The sequence below is a fragment of the Micromesistius poutassou genome (genome assembly GCF_964030765.1).
Source record: "Micromesistius poutassou genome assembly, chromosome: 4".
In the NCBI taxonomy this organism is placed as follows: Eukaryota; Metazoa; Chordata; class Actinopteri; order Gadiformes; family Gadidae; genus Micromesistius; species Micromesistius poutassou.
In genome coordinates, this window is record NC_140274.1 from 4,498,333 (window position 1) to 4,515,981 (window position 17,649).

At 42.3% G+C, this 17,649-nt stretch overlaps 2 protein-coding genes and 1 pseudogene across 4 annotated transcripts in view; 1 reads left to right on the forward strand and 2 right to left on the reverse strand.

Annotated features, from left to right (window-relative positions):
* Window positions 1-2,346: 2,346 nt before the first annotated feature.
* LOC311342149 (extracellular calcium-sensing receptor-like) overlaps window positions 2,347-17,649 on the forward strand; it is a gene marked incomplete at both ends in the record, with an annotated part of 96,242 nt that continues 80,939 nt past the window's right edge. Inside the window, 8 exons of one of the 2 annotated variants that reach the window (XM_084466988.1) lie at window positions 2,347-2,441; window positions 2,652-2,946; window positions 3,050-3,339; window positions 3,569-3,864; window positions 4,141-4,346; window positions 4,440-4,661; window positions 4,755-4,878; window positions 4,958-5,856. In XM_084466988.1, coding sequence (XP_084323114.1) covers window positions 2,653-2,946; window positions 3,050-3,339; window positions 3,569-3,864; window positions 4,141-4,346; window positions 4,440-4,661; window positions 4,755-4,878; window positions 4,958-5,856 — 2,331 coding nt within the window. Of the gene's footprint in view, window positions 2,442-2,651; window positions 2,947-3,049; window positions 3,340-3,568; window positions 3,865-4,140; window positions 4,347-4,439; window positions 4,662-4,754; window positions 4,879-4,957; window positions 5,857-17,649 lie in introns of those variants that run through there. The other variant, XM_084466987.1, reaches the window with a different exon arrangement.
* Window positions 7,398-8,315, reverse strand: LOC311342162 (extracellular calcium-sensing receptor pseudogene; annotated as a pseudogene). Its single transcript has one exon. The product of its transcript is annotated as an extracellular calcium-sensing receptor pseudogene (transcript).
* LOC311342331 (extracellular calcium-sensing receptor-like) lies at window positions 9,203-12,529 on the reverse strand (the record flags this gene model as incomplete). Its single annotated transcript, XM_084467184.1, has 6 exons — window positions 9,203-9,589; window positions 9,702-9,971; window positions 10,139-10,225; window positions 10,329-10,623; window positions 12,143-12,232; window positions 12,510-12,529. The coding sequence occupies 6 exons, from the start codon at window positions 12,527-12,529 to the stop codon at window positions 9,203-9,205; spliced, it is 1,149 nt and encodes a 382-aa protein (XP_084323310.1).

A 17,649-nucleotide genomic window follows, 5' to 3' on the forward strand; every position in this document is an offset into this window, starting at 1 on the left:
TTATTATTGCACTAAATTCATGTTGCCACATAAGAATGAACAATGTCATTTACAGAAACATTTGTCATAAAACATACAATTCTTGGCTGCATTTCCTAAGTCAGGGGTCTTCAACCTTGGGGTCGCGACCCCAAGTGGGGTCGCAGAGGTACTGCAGTGGGTTGCAAAATTATTCTTAGATCGTTTTTTTTGTGTTTTTTTTAATACACATTAACATGAATCCAACATATACTTTTCAAATATGCATTCAATAACAGTTATGTTAATGTGGATTCATGTTATTATTCATGTTAATGTGTATTTTCAGTAACTAACATTTTACATTTATGCAACATTGATGAAAGGCTACACATCAATCATTGCGGTAAGATCAGTATCTGACACCTTCATAACAGCGATTGAGTCAGGACCTCTTATCAAAATAATTGTGAGTTAGGTATTTTGTGAGCCACAATGGATGGAGCTTTGTCACTAAGCCTTATTATTGTATGCACAATCAAGGTATGTTTATACATGACACTATAGGTTGTCCTACATGTTATTGTAGGCTCAGTTTAATATTTAACACAGTTTTATACAATATATGTAGTGGGGGGTCCCAGCTCAGTCACTCTATCAGCTATTGGCCTAAAAACGTTGAAGACCCCTGATTCAAATTAAACACACAGCTTTGTTTTTGAGCTGTCAACATGCAATGCTAATCGTAAAACAATAGATAAAACACATGCACTGGCTGAGCACCTCCTTTACTGAATTATTACTGCAAGAAGGCAATTGCCAGTGGGAAAAAGTGGAATGAAAAAGTAAGCAATACTGCAACGTTGTAACATTAACATTACATAACATTGCAACGCTGCAATGTTATTCAGCAAACACAAATAAACATAAAATATCAATGAAAAACATTACAATGGAATACAAGAGGGAATAAATGCACAGTGTGACACTATTTTTAAAAAACAATTGGTTGCAATCTGTAACCTCACCGCTAGAAGCCAGTAAATCCTACACATTGCATCTTTAAGATCATCTCATCCATGTGTTAAACATATCATGTTTAACACATGGACACATATACAGGTATAACATATATTTGATCTTAATTCATGAGAAATTATTTCGAGGAACACCTAGATGGCAACTCAGTGTATATAGACCAGCCAAATTGTACACACATTTTAAAATCAGCACTGTGATTACTTACTAAAATGGATTGAATTCAGGAAGTGGTTTGATTGAATTCGCATCAATAGTTCCCACACATCTAATCTGTACAGATCCTGGGCCATGAACATTTTTAGATTGCTCTACCTCTTATCTTTAAATTGTAGCACTTGAAGAAGTTTGCTTATTTAATTGATTTGATGTACTATTTTGAGTTGTACACTTAATCTTCGCTATAACGTGGTTATTGGGGCCCCTAAATGACTGACCGTGTTATTCCCGTGATTGCATTATAGCAAGAATCTAATTATTTCACGTTGTTTTGCCTTAGAAAAACAACCTGCATATTAATTTTGTTTTAATTACAGTGTATGTAGAAACAACCACATCACACATCGTAATTTAATTTTAGGAAATTACAACACAACTAATTGAAAGAATTGGACATGAATATTTCAAAAGTACAACCAACTTGACCATTATGTCTTCATATAGTAGACCTTAGTAAAAAATATGCTTTGCTGTTTTATGATGCTGTTGCGTTTACTCTGAGTAAAATCAACTAAATTGCCAAGGGAAACATTATACATTATATCTTGCCTCAAAAATGGGTCTGCGTTATATTTGAGGTTGCGTTATAGCGAAGATAATGTGTTGTTTCATGGTTGAATGTGCATATTGTAAGTCTCTGTAAAAGCGTCAGCTATGTAATTTATGTTCATAGAATTGTTATTTTGTTTCATCTGGTTTTTGATTGGTTCCAGAAACTAAATGTACTGAAGCAGTAAATGACACATACTGTAACAAAGAGTCAGCAGCTTTTGGAGAGTCTATATAAACTGTTGTAATGAAGAAGTCAACTCATCCGGTTACAAGTCAACCTGCTCTACCTCCTGAGCTAAGCCGACCCTAACGTTGTTACGCCCTACGCTGATAAGGATGAAGAGCTCTGTAATTGTTATGTTTGGGCAAACCCTCTCTCTGGGATTAGTTGTGCTTAGTCTTGCTCTTGCATTGCAAGAGTCTGCAGATGGCCCTCTACAAAGACCTGGCCCTACAGGGCCAGAGAATGGTGGTAAGGTTGGGATTGGGGATTTATCTGATGCAGGGAATGCTACTAATTCTGTTAAATGTATGCTTCGAGGCAATCCTCGGTCCACTGCATTCACACTGGAAGGGGACTACCTTATTGGAGGTGTTTTTTCGATACATAACTACATCAAAACAGTGAATCATAACTACACCAGCCTACCAGAGCCACTAGAATGTACAGGGAGGTGAGTTAGAGGGGGAAAATAGTGCACAGGTAAAAATGGATTTGTTGTGGAACACACATTTTTCTTATATATTTTCTTTAATATAAAATATTATCAATAAATATATAATGTGTTATATCAGATCAATAAAGAAGATCTGCAGCTGCATTAACATTGATTCAAACGTTTATCTTTTAAATGTAATGATTGTATTTGCCCATCTCTTTGCAGCATGGACACGCGTGAATTACGCTTTGCACGTGCTATGGTCTTCGCCATCGAAGAAATTAACAACAGCACGGAGCTTCTGCCGGGCATTACACTCGGTTACCAAATCCATGACTCCTGTGCCTCGGTACCCGTAGCTGTCCAGGTGGCATTTCAGCTTGCAAACGGCTTGCAGCAGTTGTATGAGTCAAACAAAGGCTGTTCACGATCTGGTAGGGTAATGGCTGTAGTTGGTGAGTCTGGATCCACGCCAAGTATGAGCATTTCGCGAATCATCGGGCCCTTTGACATTCCACAAGTAATTTTTCTAACAATGCATAATTTTTATAAATAACTAGTAACTTCTGTGGTGTGTTTTTCTTTAAAAAGGTATTGTCATGTTTTTTTTTTCTCTCCTTCAGGTTAGTCACTTTGCTACATGTGCGTGTTTGTCTGACAAGACGCAATACCCAACGTTTTTTAGAACCATCCCCAGTGACCAGTTCCAGGCAGAAGCTCTTGCCAAACTTGTGAAACATTTTGGTTGGACTTGGATTGGCGCTGTCCGGTCTAGATCAGACTATGGTAACAATGGGATGGCGTCCTTTTTAAGAGCAGCGCACAAAGAGGGTATATGTGTGGAATACTCTGAATCTTTCTATCGCACTGATCCACAGAGCAAGATTCAACAAGTTGCTGACGTTATCCGCAGGTTTACGAGTTAATTATTCATATTGTAGTTAATGAAATAGACAAAATTATGATTTAAAATTTTGAATTTTGAATTAAATGAAAAATAATGTCTATATTTCTTTAACTTTTTTTAGATTATGATTTGTTAACATTTGTTCTCTATAAACATCCCATATGTAGGCAGACCATTATGTCTATGTTTCTCTTTTTTGTTATGACCTTAAAGTAATTGTATGCCATATTTTCAGGTCTACAGCCTCTATTGTCGTGTCATTCACAGCATCAGGAGATATGAAGATTCTGTTGGAGGAGTTGGACCGCAAGCCCTTTCCTCCCAGACAATGGATAGGCAGTGAAGCATGGGGAACTGCTCCTGAATTTCTGAAGTTCGGCATTTGTGCTGGGGCCATTGGATTTGGTATTCCACAATCTGTGGTACCTGGATTTAGAGAATACCTTTTAGATCTTTCCCCTGCCAAAGTAGTTGCATCTCAGCTGCTTACTGAATTGTGGGAGGGTGCATTCAACTGCCAACTAGAAAAAAGTGAGATTAATCAATTTCGTCATACCATTTAACGATTAGACCTGATATTTTGTTGGGACATTAACCAAATGGACTTTCATGAAACCAAATAAACAAACATAGAAGCTTTTAGAAAATTGGATCTACTTAAAAAAAATATATATATGAAAAAAGCTTGTATATATAGGGTTTCAGTTGTCATACAATTTAGTTATTTTGAGACAGAATCACAGTTGCTGCATGCCATGAAAACCGTAAAATATATTTTTCACGTCAAGCCTATGTCTCGGTTTGTAGAGGCTGGCTCAGCGGACAATGTGTGTGATGGAACTGAAGATATACAGAAGCTCCAAAGCCCATACACTGACACCTCTCAGCTCAGAATCACAAACATGGTGTACAAAGCTGTTTACTCAATAGCACACGCTATACACAAAATAGTGTGTAACAAGATAAACTCCACAGTACAATGTGATCCATTCATGAAGATCAAGCCATTGCAGGTCATTAAATATATACATACTGTATATCTTCTTTGTAAAAAATATGTTTGCTATATTGATATAGATATTGACCATTTTTTTCACTATATACAGGTTTTAGATCAGTTGAAAAGGGTTAATTTCTCTCGTCATGGTTACCATGTCTCATTTGATGCCAACGGTGACCCTGTGGCCTTTTATGAGCTGATTAACTGGCAGAAAAATGAGAACGGTGGTCTGGAGTTTGTAAAAGTGGGACACTACGATGACTCGCTTCCTATTGGTCAGAAGTTCAATATGATAAAGAACATCAGCTGGTCAGATGGTGGTGGACAGGCAGGAATAACTACTTATACTTTTAATTAATTTAATTAAATTTATTGTCTTCTTGCTGCATGTAAAGCTGTATGTTTATGTGTGCATGCATAGGTGCCTGTGTCTGTATGCAGTGACAGCTGTCCACCGGGAACACGCAAGGTTCTCCAGAAGGGGAAACCGGTTTGCTGCTATGACTGTGTACCATGTGCTGAAGGAGAGATAAGCAATACTACAGGTATAACACATTTTATTCACGATGCTAAACATTTTTCAAAAGCCTCTCCTGATTCAATAGTTTGTGTTATTCTTTCCAGATTCGTCAGATTGTTTCCCTTGTCCCAATGAGTTCTGGCCAAATGAAGAGAAAAACGTATGTCTTCCTAAGCCTGTTGAGTTTCTCTCTATGCATGAGGTCCTGGGAATTATTTTGGCAGTATTCTCTATAGCAGGAGCCTGTTTGACCATTGTTACAGCCATAGTGTTCTTCCAGCACAGAGCATCTGCTATTGTTAGGGCCAACAACTCTGAGCTGAGCTTCCTGCTGCTCTTCTCCTTGACTTTATGTTTCCTGTGTTCTCTGACTTTCATTGGTCCACCTTCAGACTGGTCCTGTATGCTTCGCCACACAGCTTTTGGTATCACCTTTGTCCTCTGTATCTCTTGTGTTCTGGGCAAGACTATAGTGGTGTTAATGGCGTTTAAAGCTACACAACCAGGAAGCAATGTAGCAAAATGGTTTGGCCCTACGCAGCAGAGAATGACTGTAGTATCTTTTACATTTGTTCAAGTTCTGATCTGCACAATTTGGTTGGTTTTGAAGCCTCCTTTCTCTATTAGAAACCTGACTACCTACAAGGAGAAAATCATTCTAGAATGTGCATTAGGCTCAGCATTAGGTTTCTGGGCTGTGCTTGGGTACATCGGGCTCCTTGCTGTATTTTGTTTTGTGTTAGCTGTTCTAGCCCGAAAACTACCTGACAATTTTAATGAAGCTAAGCTCATCACATTTAGCATGCTAATATTCTGTGCTGTTTGGACTACTTTTATCCCAGCTTACATCAGTTCCCCTGGGAAGTTCACTGTAGCTGTTGAGATTTTTGCCATATTGGCCTCTAGTTTTGGATTGATTATCTGTATATTTGTTCCGAAATGTTTCATAATTGTGTTTAGGCCAGAGAAAAACACCAAGAAAAATGTAATGGGTAAAAAATAACACAAGATGCTTTTTTGTTGTTTCATTAATAAGCTTTTTAATTAGGTAATGGATAGGTAATGGAATAAGGATATAATGAAATAAAATAAATTACTTTGTTTTATTGCGTTACATAGGCAGACTTATGTACTTAATTGTTTAGTATGTCAAATTAAAATGCCTTAATAATAATGCGACACAATTATGCTGTTTCATTAAAAAATACATCTATTCAAAGAAAGGTTCCATTTGTTTCATTTTTGCACCACCCCTGAAACCTCATTACAAGTTATTTGTTGATATAAAAAGCATTCCATTATGCACAATTATTTTGGGGTCATTTAACCTTAACTGGCCAAATAACAAGACATGTCTTTGGCTTTTTAATCCAACTGATTAAGGGTCCAGGTGTGTGTTACACGTTCATTGCATTGCATGCATTGTGTTCTATTTACATCCATGCTGTTGAAGGCAAGAAGTGAATGGAACCCTGGGGCTAGGATATTGGGGCTCTGATGAGTCTCTAAAGAAACATCAGAAACATTAACTGTGGTTACATTAATTAATACATAGGTGATTAGAATGGCGGTTTCTGAATTAAAACCTGCTCACTTGATCCAAAACAATTTTTTTTTGTTTCTTACTGCCTTTCAGAGGAATGCTTAATTATTGTTAACTGTTTGTTCACAGGCGCCTTACCTAACGACTTAAAAATGGCAATGATTAGAAGCTTCCCCAAAAAGGTAACATAGATTATGCAGCTTTGATCAACTACGGACCCTTCTAAAAACTCCCTTTATCTATTTGTTTATTTAAAAGGAAAAATGCACATCAACTGAATTTTTTTGTTTACCTCAAAATGTAAATGTGCCAGAGTTAGCAAAAAATATGATTTTCTTCTGTAGTCCCTTAGGTAAGATTTTAGAAAATGTTGAAGTTTAACCCCATTAAATGGTTAGTGCAATGTTTATATTACACTAATGTATCAATGTCACACAACATCCTACAGCTAAATGAAGACAAGACCGAGATCATAATGTTTTGGGCAAAAGTCTGTGCACTTTCGGTCATTAGCACTTTATGGAGATAACCACCTCGTGGACATTTTTCATTCATTCAAAGAAACTTTAAGGCTCTTTTTTTAGCCTGGCATTTACCTATTATTCATTGGTTAAATATTTTTTAATCCCTTGTTTATTCCCTTGCTTATTTATTTTGTAATATTATTGTTGCAATTGTTTACTGTTTTGTAGTTTTGTTTTAGACTTGCTCTGTGAAGCACTTTGGGCTGCATAGTTGCTTGAAAGGTGCTATGTAACCAAAATTGAGTGAGTGTAAAAATAAGGCTTGCCTAGTTTGATCAAATAAAAAAGTGACATCAATGTCGAATACAAGATTTATATTTAATTTCACAGATATGAAAATTAAAACAATCATTACATATATATAACTTTATTCAATTTAAAATGACTATATTTTTTATAGTGACAAATCATTAATTTAATCTAAGTAATGTAGTTAACATTTTTCACTCAATCATTTAACTCAATCATTGCACTTTTTTATGATCTTGGTGTGCCTCGTCCCATTAAAGCTTTTTTAGTGTTTTTCTCAGGCTTAAGGAGTATTATATAACACTTTGGTCCAAATAAGGCCAGTAACAGCCCAAAACTAGAAGATAGAATGGCAAATACCTCCACAGCATCGGCATATTTTCCAGGGGAGTTGATATATGCTGGGATAAAGGCTATCCAAACAGCACAGAAGACCAGCGTGCTGAAGGTGATAAACTTGGCCTCATTGAAGTTGTCTGGTAGATTGCGTGCCAAGAATGCAAGCAAGAAACTGAGAACAGCCAGTAAGCCAATATAGCCCAGTAATACTCCAAATCCTACTGTGGACCCCACTACACACTCAACTACTACCCTGTCTTTGTAGTACTCTGTGTTTTCATGTGGAGCTGGTGAGGAAGACACAAGCCATGTTGTACAAACTGCTGCTTGTATTAAAGTCAGAAATACAACAGTCCCTCTCTGTTGAACTGCCCCAAACCACTTTAGACTACCACCACCACCTGGTTTGGAGGCCTTGAAAACCGCCAGAACTACCATGGTCTTCACCAGGATACACGAGACACACAGCACAAAGCTGACCCCAAATGCTGCATGCCTCAACTGACAAGTCCAGAGCCTTGGTTGACCAATGAAAAACAAGGAGCACAAGAAGCATAGTTTGAGTGACAGCAGAATGAGGAAGCTAAGCTCTGAGTTGTTGGCCCTAACCACTGGTGTGGTCCGATGATGGGTGAAGATTCCCAAAACAATAATGCATAAAAGTGCTCCAAATAATGAGGCAGTGGTCAAGGAGATTCCCAGGGGTTCCACATAGGAAAGAAATTCCATACTTTTGGGGACGCAGTGATTACGTTGGTGGTTGGACCAAAAATTCCCTGGACAGCTGGTACATTCTGTTGAATCTAACAAACAGGAATGTATTCACTACAACAAGTAATTATTATCTTTGGTCATTTATTTTGACTAAAGATGTGCATTGTATGAATATATGTATTTCAAGCAAACCTGTTCCATTGCTAATTTCTCCTTCTGAACAAGGGATGCAGTCGAAGCAGCAGACAGGTTCACCCTTCTTTCTGGCCATGCGGGTGCCTGGGGGACAGCTTGCACTGCATACTGACTTGGGAGGCTAAGTGGGGAACAAGTTGATTGCATTTAAAGATTTCATATTGTCATCATAAAAATTAAACAGGACACCAGCAATATGTCGTTTTGAAGCAGACCTTTTTTGATTCAAAATTCCAAAAGATTTTGTCTTCAACAAGGATAAGATGAACGATTTTTGAGGCCATTTCTTTGACCTCTCCCACATTTTTAACCTCTGCTCTTCCATCTGGGGGCCACCTCCAGTTCATCACATCATAGATTGGTAAAGCATCCCCATTCTCATCAAATGACACTTGGTCACCAAAGTCTGTAGTGAAATTGACCTTTTGCAAGTAATATAAAATCTGTATGGTAGGACACAAAAAAACGGTAAAACCAGTGAAAACTATTTATTTATCAAATTGACATTAAATCTACAAATAAATCACAGCAAATAGAGCAATACAATTATATTGAACTTAAAACAGACCTGCCATGGCTCTAGTCCCTGTAAACTGGCACAACTTTGACCTTGGAAAGGCCCACTCCCTGAAACACACTGCATAATGTCATGTAGGGCATGTGCCAGGGCATATACTGCCTTGTACACATTATACTCTGGCCTGAGGTTAGACAGATCCAGGAATGCAGTCTCTATATTCCTTAGACTCTCATTCCCTGTACATAGTCTTTCTAGAGTCTGCCCTTCAAACTCCATGCCAGGGATTACAAACTTGCACTGAAATACATGCTCCCAAAATTGCTTCACCTAATGAAGGGGAATTGATAAATAGGAAGGGTTCATAAGGAAACATTAGTAGCATTGAGATTACATATATATTGAAAAGTGTTCCTACAAGACATAAAAGGTTAGGTGAAATCCGCACTATATTGTTGTCCTGGCTGCGGAGTAAGTCATTGTCAGGGCGTATTCTCAGTAGGAAGTCCCTGAGTCCTGGTATCTCCCCCCGGCGGATGGCAATACCCAGAGTGCCTGCCAAAAAAGGCCTGTAGCTGGGAATATGAAGTACTTTGTCTTCAATCCAGGCTTCACTGGCCATCCACTGTAGGCCTGTAACATTCTGCTTTACTACCTGTAGTATTGATTAACAAATTATATTCAAAAGTCTGTTATATTACTGCCTTTATTAAATATGCTAAAAGAATAACCATCACCATATCCCTATTTATACCAAAATAATGAACCTCTTCCATGAGATCAAGTATGTTGCTTGGATGTGCAAAAACAATAACCACACGGGATGTGGATTTCTTCATTATGCCAACAATCCTCTGCAGCTCAGCCATATTGTTTCCCCAGGGCAGAACCTCTAGATAAGCCAGACAGCCTCCACCAGACTGGGCCAGGTCTGACTGGAATAAACGGGCAGCATGGCGTCCGTAGTCTTCGTCAATGATCAAGAGTCCAAACCAAGTCCAGTTAAACCGCCTGAGAATTTGGAGCATAGCTCTTACCTGGTTGAATAAACAAATGTGTTATAGCTTGCGGAGCATCAAGTCGGAATATTTTCCTTCATGTTTCAATATCTAATTAAACTTTGAAAGCGTTGCATGCAGATAATTTATGATGCTAAAGATTCATTGTTACAAATATTGTTTATGTGGTAATGAAAGCTCTTTACCTGAAATGCATCACTCGGAATAGTTCTAAAAAAAGATGGGAACCGGTTCCTGTCACTCAGACAGGAACACGTGGCATAGTAACTCACCTGTGAAACATTTTTTTTTTTAAATAAATTATGATGCATCTGAATCAATTTATTTAGCAGTTATTTTGCCTTGTCCTTTGTTAGAAAATAGGTGAAAACTTACCATTGGTAGACTGTACAAGCTTAATATGCTAGAAACAGCTATAGTACGGGTTGAGGAAGTATCTCCCACAATTCCTAGCACAGGAGGATACCCGTAACAGCTCTCGTTTAATTGAAATGGCTCTCCTCTCCCACTGGTCATAGACAGAGCTGCACGGAACGAGATTCCTAGTTTGACACAGCTATCATATAGACTGTATCCCAACGATAAATTAGGAAGCAGTTTGGAGTTTCTGTTGATTTCATCAACAGCAAAAGCCATGGTCTGAGCCTGTCTGAACCCTACAAGATCAAAGCTAAAAAAACAATATTAATACAAAGTCTGTTGTGTATAAACAGCATTTTTAGATAAGTTAAAAAGCCTTGATTATCACAAGCATGTACAAACATGCTCACCCATAGCAGATAGGATCTTTTGGCTCTGAAGTAAAATGTTCAGAAGATGTTGTGAAAAAGTTGATCTCAAAGATCCCTCCCAGAATAACGTCCCCAGATTTGTGCATTCCATTCAGATTAAATTCTTTCCGTAATCTACAAGAAAAGGGACCTGTTGAAGACATATGAGAAGAGAAAAACAATAAAAATAAACATACAGATACAAGCAAGTGTGATTCTTTATGGGCTCTCATGATGGTCCTCCAATCTGACCCAAGCTTTTGCAATCTAAATTATTTCTTGACTTTATAATAGTTAAATGCCAACCCCCTTGCCAGTAACCTATTTTTTTAAGATTGTAAATGCCTATCAGTGCTGGGGGAGTTCCTGGACTGTGTTACGAATACGTGGTGAGCAGCAAGGGAATAACCAGATGCGAGCCCTGGGTTATTATTGTATGACAACTCCCATGCCTCATACACTGTATGACTACGGGAGTTGCCTTTATTTTCACAGAACAATGGAAAAACGCACCATATACCCCACAGAGCTAAGTGCCTCGGTGCAGGTGTTGATCCAACCAACCCAACCTGTACTGTTCTCGCTGGATGAACATCCAGCTATCCAGTCAGCTAAACATTAAACTTCAAATGACTCGAGGAGAACGGGGTTCTGTGTTGAGTTTTTTTACTAAAGCTTGAAAATTGTTAAACATAAAAACAAAAGGAAACTTCTTCAACTTCAACTTCAAAGCACTTTATTTGTCCCCAAGGGGCAATTTAAAAGGGCACATTACAGTAGCTTATTTCAATAAGGGACACAATCAACAAACATAAGCAGCACGCATACTGAGAGGGCTGCTCAATAATTTTTGAGCAGACCTTAACCACACTCAACAGGCGGGTTCTGTTTTGCAGGGTGATGGAGTGGAACCAGCTAGTGAAAGAGAAGGTTATTACATTTTCAATGAATGCGTAGTAGAATGTGGTGAGAATGTCTTTGTTAATCCCAAATGAGCTTCCTGAGTAGGTACTGTCTCTGATGGCACTTTTTAAGGATTTCCTCTGTGTTAGAGGAAAACCTTAGCAGGTTGTCGAAGGCTGTTCCCAGATATTTGTATACCTCCACTATCTCCACTGGCTCCTGCTGGATGATAGTGGTGACTGCCTCAGCCAACTGTCTATGTTTGGGTGAAAAGGTCACAATCATGTCCTTGGTTTTGCTTATGTTTTGGCTTCAGGGGCGTCCATGGCTCTGTGGCGTTGGGGGTGGCTACTTTGCATGGCTTTCAACTGAAACCTGCAAGTAGGTGCTGGCTTGGGATCATCTGGAGGTAGGCTGTTATTAATTCGCTACTCTTGTCAGTCAACACGTGTAAATTAAGGACTAACTCTTCTCCGGTTGTGCCGTTAGCCGTGGATGAGCTGTAACTCCGCTCACCAGACCAGCTGTTCCTGAGAGAGGCATTCATCGGTCCACGGGCTGAGGCGGATCGTGGCCCTGATGTCACCGAAGGGCTGCTGTTCTGTTCTATAAGGATTCGGTCTCGAACACATAACAACCTGCATACACAAATGATTGTTTCCTTTATTTGTTTTTGTGTATAATCGGCTATGCAGTGGTGTGCTGCCCAGCTTCCCCGCCTGCCCTGCATGCTGTTCCTGCTTATTTGTTTGTGTTGGTGTGGTGGTGCAGTGTCGTGCTGCTGCTGGCTCCGTCTAACCTGCATGGGCAAATGATTGTTTTCTTTATTTGTTTCTTTTGTGTATAATCGGTTATGCAGTAGTGTGCTGCCCAGCTTCCTCACCTGCCCTGCATGCTGTTCATGCTTATTGTTTGTGTTGGTGTGGTGGTGCAGTGTTGTGCTGCTGCTGGTTCCGTCTAACCTGCTTGCCCAAATTATTGTTTGCTTTATTTGTTGTTTTCTTTTGTTTTAAAGGCGGCTACGCATCCTCCCTGCATGCTGCTTTATTATTTTGTTTGGTTGTTTGGTTTGTCGTTTCTCTTCAATCGACTGTGTGGGTTGTCCAGTCCGCCAGTTTATTGTATATTGACGTATGTAGTATCCGGTATTGGTAATAAATTATATATGTTTTGAACTCAAGTCTCTGGTCTGGATTGTACGAACTTGTATTGCCTATACTCTGTAGTGTCTCGGGGGGCTGTAGCACATGTAAGTTAGCACAGTTCTGGTCCTAGGGCATCCCCTCCCCTAGGTGGCGTTGTCGACACCAACAAATTCTTGCCACGGTCACAATTGGCGTTGACGGCAGGATCACACTCCTTAAAGGCTGAGACTTGAGTTCTTTCATCTTTTTCTTTTTATTTTATTTTATTTTATTTTATCTTACTCAGACGGTGGCCTCCCTGTGACACCCCTCCTTCCCTAGTAGGCAACACCCCTCATTCCCTAGTAGGCCCCAACACTCGGGTCCCGTAATATGTAGAAGATGCCAACAGCCAGGTCATTTTGCCAGTGACTGTGACGGGGAACGAGTCCCCTTTTGCCCTCGTGCCAATTCCACCTCTGGCCGGCCCCCCAGTCAAGTGAGCGCAGCCCATTCTTCCCAGCAGCCGGGAAACTGAAGCCCACTGAGCTGCTGAACCACGGCTCCAGTCATGTCATTGGCCTCAGCTTAAGGCGGCGAATGGCCTGGCCATTCCGTATATTGGCTACTTAGAATTGGAGGTCGTTTTGTGTGGTAAGACAATGACTCACTGTGGTATTCTGGTAGTCAAGGATCCTGCTGGAGGTCCACCTGCTGTCCCTGGGGTACTTGGTATGAACGTGATTAGCCGTTGTTACCACAAACTTTTTGGAGCACATGGCCCCTCTCTGTTTGATGCTCCGTCGGTGTCACAAGCTCCAGGTCCCGTCATTGAGGCATTACAGCAGTGCCATCGGTCGGCCATAAAGGCTCTGATCAGGCATTTTGGCGTGGCCCGGCTCCGAGGTCCAGAGGCTGTTCGAATAGCCGGGGGTACTATGAAATTTGTTGCCAATACCTGTTCAGAGGAGTTTTCAGGTCAGACTGCATTTTTTGAGCCTCCTGAATTCAGGGCTGCCAGCAGAGTTACTGGCGTCCCCCTGCTTGGTCCAGGTCCTCAGGGGCACAGCCTATGTCCCAATGGTTAATGTAGGGTTAACTGAAGTTCTCCTCTACCCCTGCGCTACTCTAGGCTCCATAAGAAGTACAGAAGTCGTAAGCTTACCTGCTAGTGTTGCAGAGATCAGGCCCACCACCGCCACTATGTCCTCCCAGGTAGCCTCTAGCACCACACCGGATCGGATTGACGCAATTGACCTGTCCGCCTTATCTGAACAAGAACAGACTGTGGCAAGGAGTCTGTTACACAGATATAGCACTGTTTTCTCAGCTCATGAGGGTGATTTGGGTTGCACCAATCTAATATCCCATGACATCCCACTCCTTGACAAAGTACCCGTGCGGCAAAGGCGTATCCCACCCTCGGATTACGAGGGGGTAAAAGCTCACATCAATCAGCTTCTGGAGTCGCAGGTAGTGAGGGAGAGTTGTAGCCCTTATGCGTCACCTATTGTTCTGGCCAAAAAGAAGGATGGGAGCCTTCGCAAGGACTCCTTTCCCCTACTCCGTATTGAAGAAAGCTTAGATGCACTCGCAGGGGCCCAGTGGTTCTCTACAATGGACCTTGCTAGCGGTTACAATCAAGTCCCAGTTTCTGAAGCGGATATACCCAAAACAGCTTTCTGCACACCGTTTGGTTTATTCGAATGGAACAGGATGCCCTTCGGGCTATGTAACGCCCCGGGCACATTCCAGCGCTTAATGCAGCGTATGTTCGGAGACCAACAGTGCCAGTCCCAGCTCCTTTATTTGGATGACATTGTTGTCTTTTCGTCTTCTGTCACTCAACATCTGCAGCGTTTGGAAGTCGTTCTCCAACGCCTTCATAAAGAAGGGCTGAAGGCCAAATTGGAGAAATGTGCTTTCTTCAGACAGCAGGTCAGTTACCTAGGACACGTGATCTCCAACAAGGGAGTGGCTACTGATCTGGCTAAGATCGAGGCAGTGGCTAAGTGGCCGCGGCCCCAGCACATCTCCGAACTGCGCTCATTCTTAGGGTTTGCAAGTTACTACCGGCGCTTCGTGGCAGGCTTTGCAAAACTTGCTGGCCCTCTGCACAAGCTAGTGGCAGACCTCTCTGGCACAAAAAGTAGGCGGGGTCCAGCCGTAGTCTGGCAGGGGCGTGGACGACCCTGTGTGAAGAGAGTTTTGAGGTTTTGAAAACCAGATTGGTATCCGCACCGGTTTTAGCTTATGCTGATTTTGCCCTGCCTTTTGTCTTGGAGGTGGATGCGAGCCATAGTGGTCTCGGAGCCGTCCTCTCTCAGGAACAGGAGGGAGTGGTCCGGCCCGTTGCTTACGCAAGCCGGGGTCTACGGCCCACTGAGCGCAATATGGACAACTACAGTTCAATGAAGTTAGAATTTCTTGCACTCAAGTGGGCCATGGCCGAGAAATTCAGGGAATATCTGCTGGGGCACAAATGTGTGGTATTCACTGACAACAATCCCCTCAGCTACCTCCAGTCTGCCAAGCTGGGGGCCACCGAACATCGATGGGCAGCCCAGCTGGCGTCTTTTGATTTTGAGATCAAGTATCGCTCTGGCCGCAGCAATAAGAACGCTGATGCTCTCAAGGAAGTACCTGTCCAGTGCGAACTTGGGTGGGTCGGCTCTCCCTGGAACTTCGGTCCCAGTCTGCCTGCAGCAGGCTTCTGCACCAAACCCTGTGGTGACGGCAACACAGTCAATAATATCGGTCCTCCCAGGTCACTCCCCCTCTGACATCCGCGCCATGCAGGCCGACATTCCTTGTTTGAAAGAAGTTTTGGCCTTCTGGGTAAGACGGGCGCCACCTTCCACCGAGGCGTGGCATTGTGCCTCTAAACCAGCTCTGGGGTTCCTGCGCCACTGGGATCGATTGGTGGAAAAGGAAGGGGTATTACATCGTCGGGTTTTCCGTCCCGATGAGGAGTGAGATGAGGGTGAGGAGACGTTAGAGCTCCTCCTGCCCACAGCCCTCAGACAAGAAGTCCTGAAACTGCTGCATCAGGACCATGGCCACCAGGGGGAGGAGCGTACCACTGAGCTCGTACGCCGCCACTGTTTTTGGCCTGGTCTGTATGCAGATGTCAAACAGTGGTGTCGAGAATGCGACCGTTGTCAAATCGCCAAAGACCCTGCACCAGTTCCCCATAGCTTCATGGGCCATTTGCTGGCATCTAGGCCCAATGAGATTGTGGCTATTGATTTCACCCAGTTGGAGCCAGCACAGAATGGGGTTGAAAATGTGCTGGTTATAACGGATGTATTTAGCAAATACACACAGGCTATCCCTACACGGGACCAGCAAGCGGCCACAGTTGCCCCGGTGCTTTTGAATGAGTGGTTTTACAGGTTTGGTGTCCCTGGCCGTATTCATTCGGATCAAGGCAGGTGCTTTGAAAGCAACCTGATCCAGCAGGTCTGCACCCTATATGGCGTGGTGAAGTCTCGCACTACACCATATCATCCAGCTGGTAATGGGCAGTGCGAGCGTTTTAATAGGACCCTGCAGAATCTCTTACGTACTTTACCAGTAACACGAAAACGAGACTGGACTTGCTGCCTCCCGCAGGTCGTTTACTGTTACAACACCACTCCTCATCAAGCCACGGGAGAATCCCCATTTTTCTTAATGTTCGGTCGAGAACCCACGCTCCCAATATACTTCCTTTTGGGACATGTTCAGGAACCAGTACCGGGAAGTGTGCAGGACTGGGTTGTGGAGCACCAAACACGGCTCAGGTTGGCTTTTGAGGGGGCACAACAGCGCTTAGTAGCAGCTGCTGGTCGCCGGAAAGAGCGACATGACCAAAGGGTTCATGAGGCACCTCTGCAGGTGGGCTAGTTGGTATACCTTCGGGACCACAGTGCTAGAGGGCGGCACAAGATCCAGGATCTTTGGAGTCCAGTGGTTTATCAGGTGCTTACAGCACCTATGGGACAGGGGTCTGTGCACACCATCGCCCCAGTGATGTCCATGATCCCCCAGGGGCGTCCATGGCTCGGTGGCGCAGGTTTTCAACTGAAACCTGCAAGTAGGTGCTGGCTTGGGATCATCTGGAGGTAGGCTGTTATTAATTCGCTACTCTTGTCAGTCAACACATGTAAATGAAGGACTAACTCTTCTCCGGTTGTGCCGTTAGCCGTGGATGAGCTGTAACTCCGCTCACCAGACCAGACCTGAGAGAGGCATTCATCGGTCCACGGGCTGAGGCGGATCGTGGCCCTGATGTCACCGAAGGGCTGCTGTTCTGTTCTATCACAAGGATTCGGTCTTGAACACATAACAACCTGCATACACAAATGATTGTTTCCTTTATTTGTTTTTGTGTATAATCGGCTATGCAGTGGTGTGCTGCCCAGCTTCCCCGCCTGCCCTGCATGCTGTTCCTGCTTATTTGTTTGTGTTGGTGTGGTGGTGCAGTGTCGTGCTGCTGCTGGCTCCGTCTAACCTGCATGCGCAAATGATTGTTTTCTTTATTTGTTTCTTTTGTGTATAATCGGTTATGCAGTAGTGTGCTGCCCAGCTTCCTCACCTGCCCTGCATGCTGTTCATGCTTATTGTTTGTGTTGGTGTGGTGGTGCAGTGTCGTGCTGCTGCTGGCTCCGTCTAACCTGCTTGCCCAAATTATTGTTTGCTTTATATGTTGTTTTCTTTTGTTTTATAGGCGGCTACGCATCCTCCCTGCATGCTGCTTTATTATTTAGTTTGTTTGGTTTGTCGTTTCTCTTCAATCGACTGTGTGGGTTGTCCAGTCCGCCGGTTTATTGTATATTGACGTATGTAGTATCCGGTATTGGTAATAAATTATATATGTTTTGAACTCAAGTCTCTGGTCTGGATTGTACGAACTTG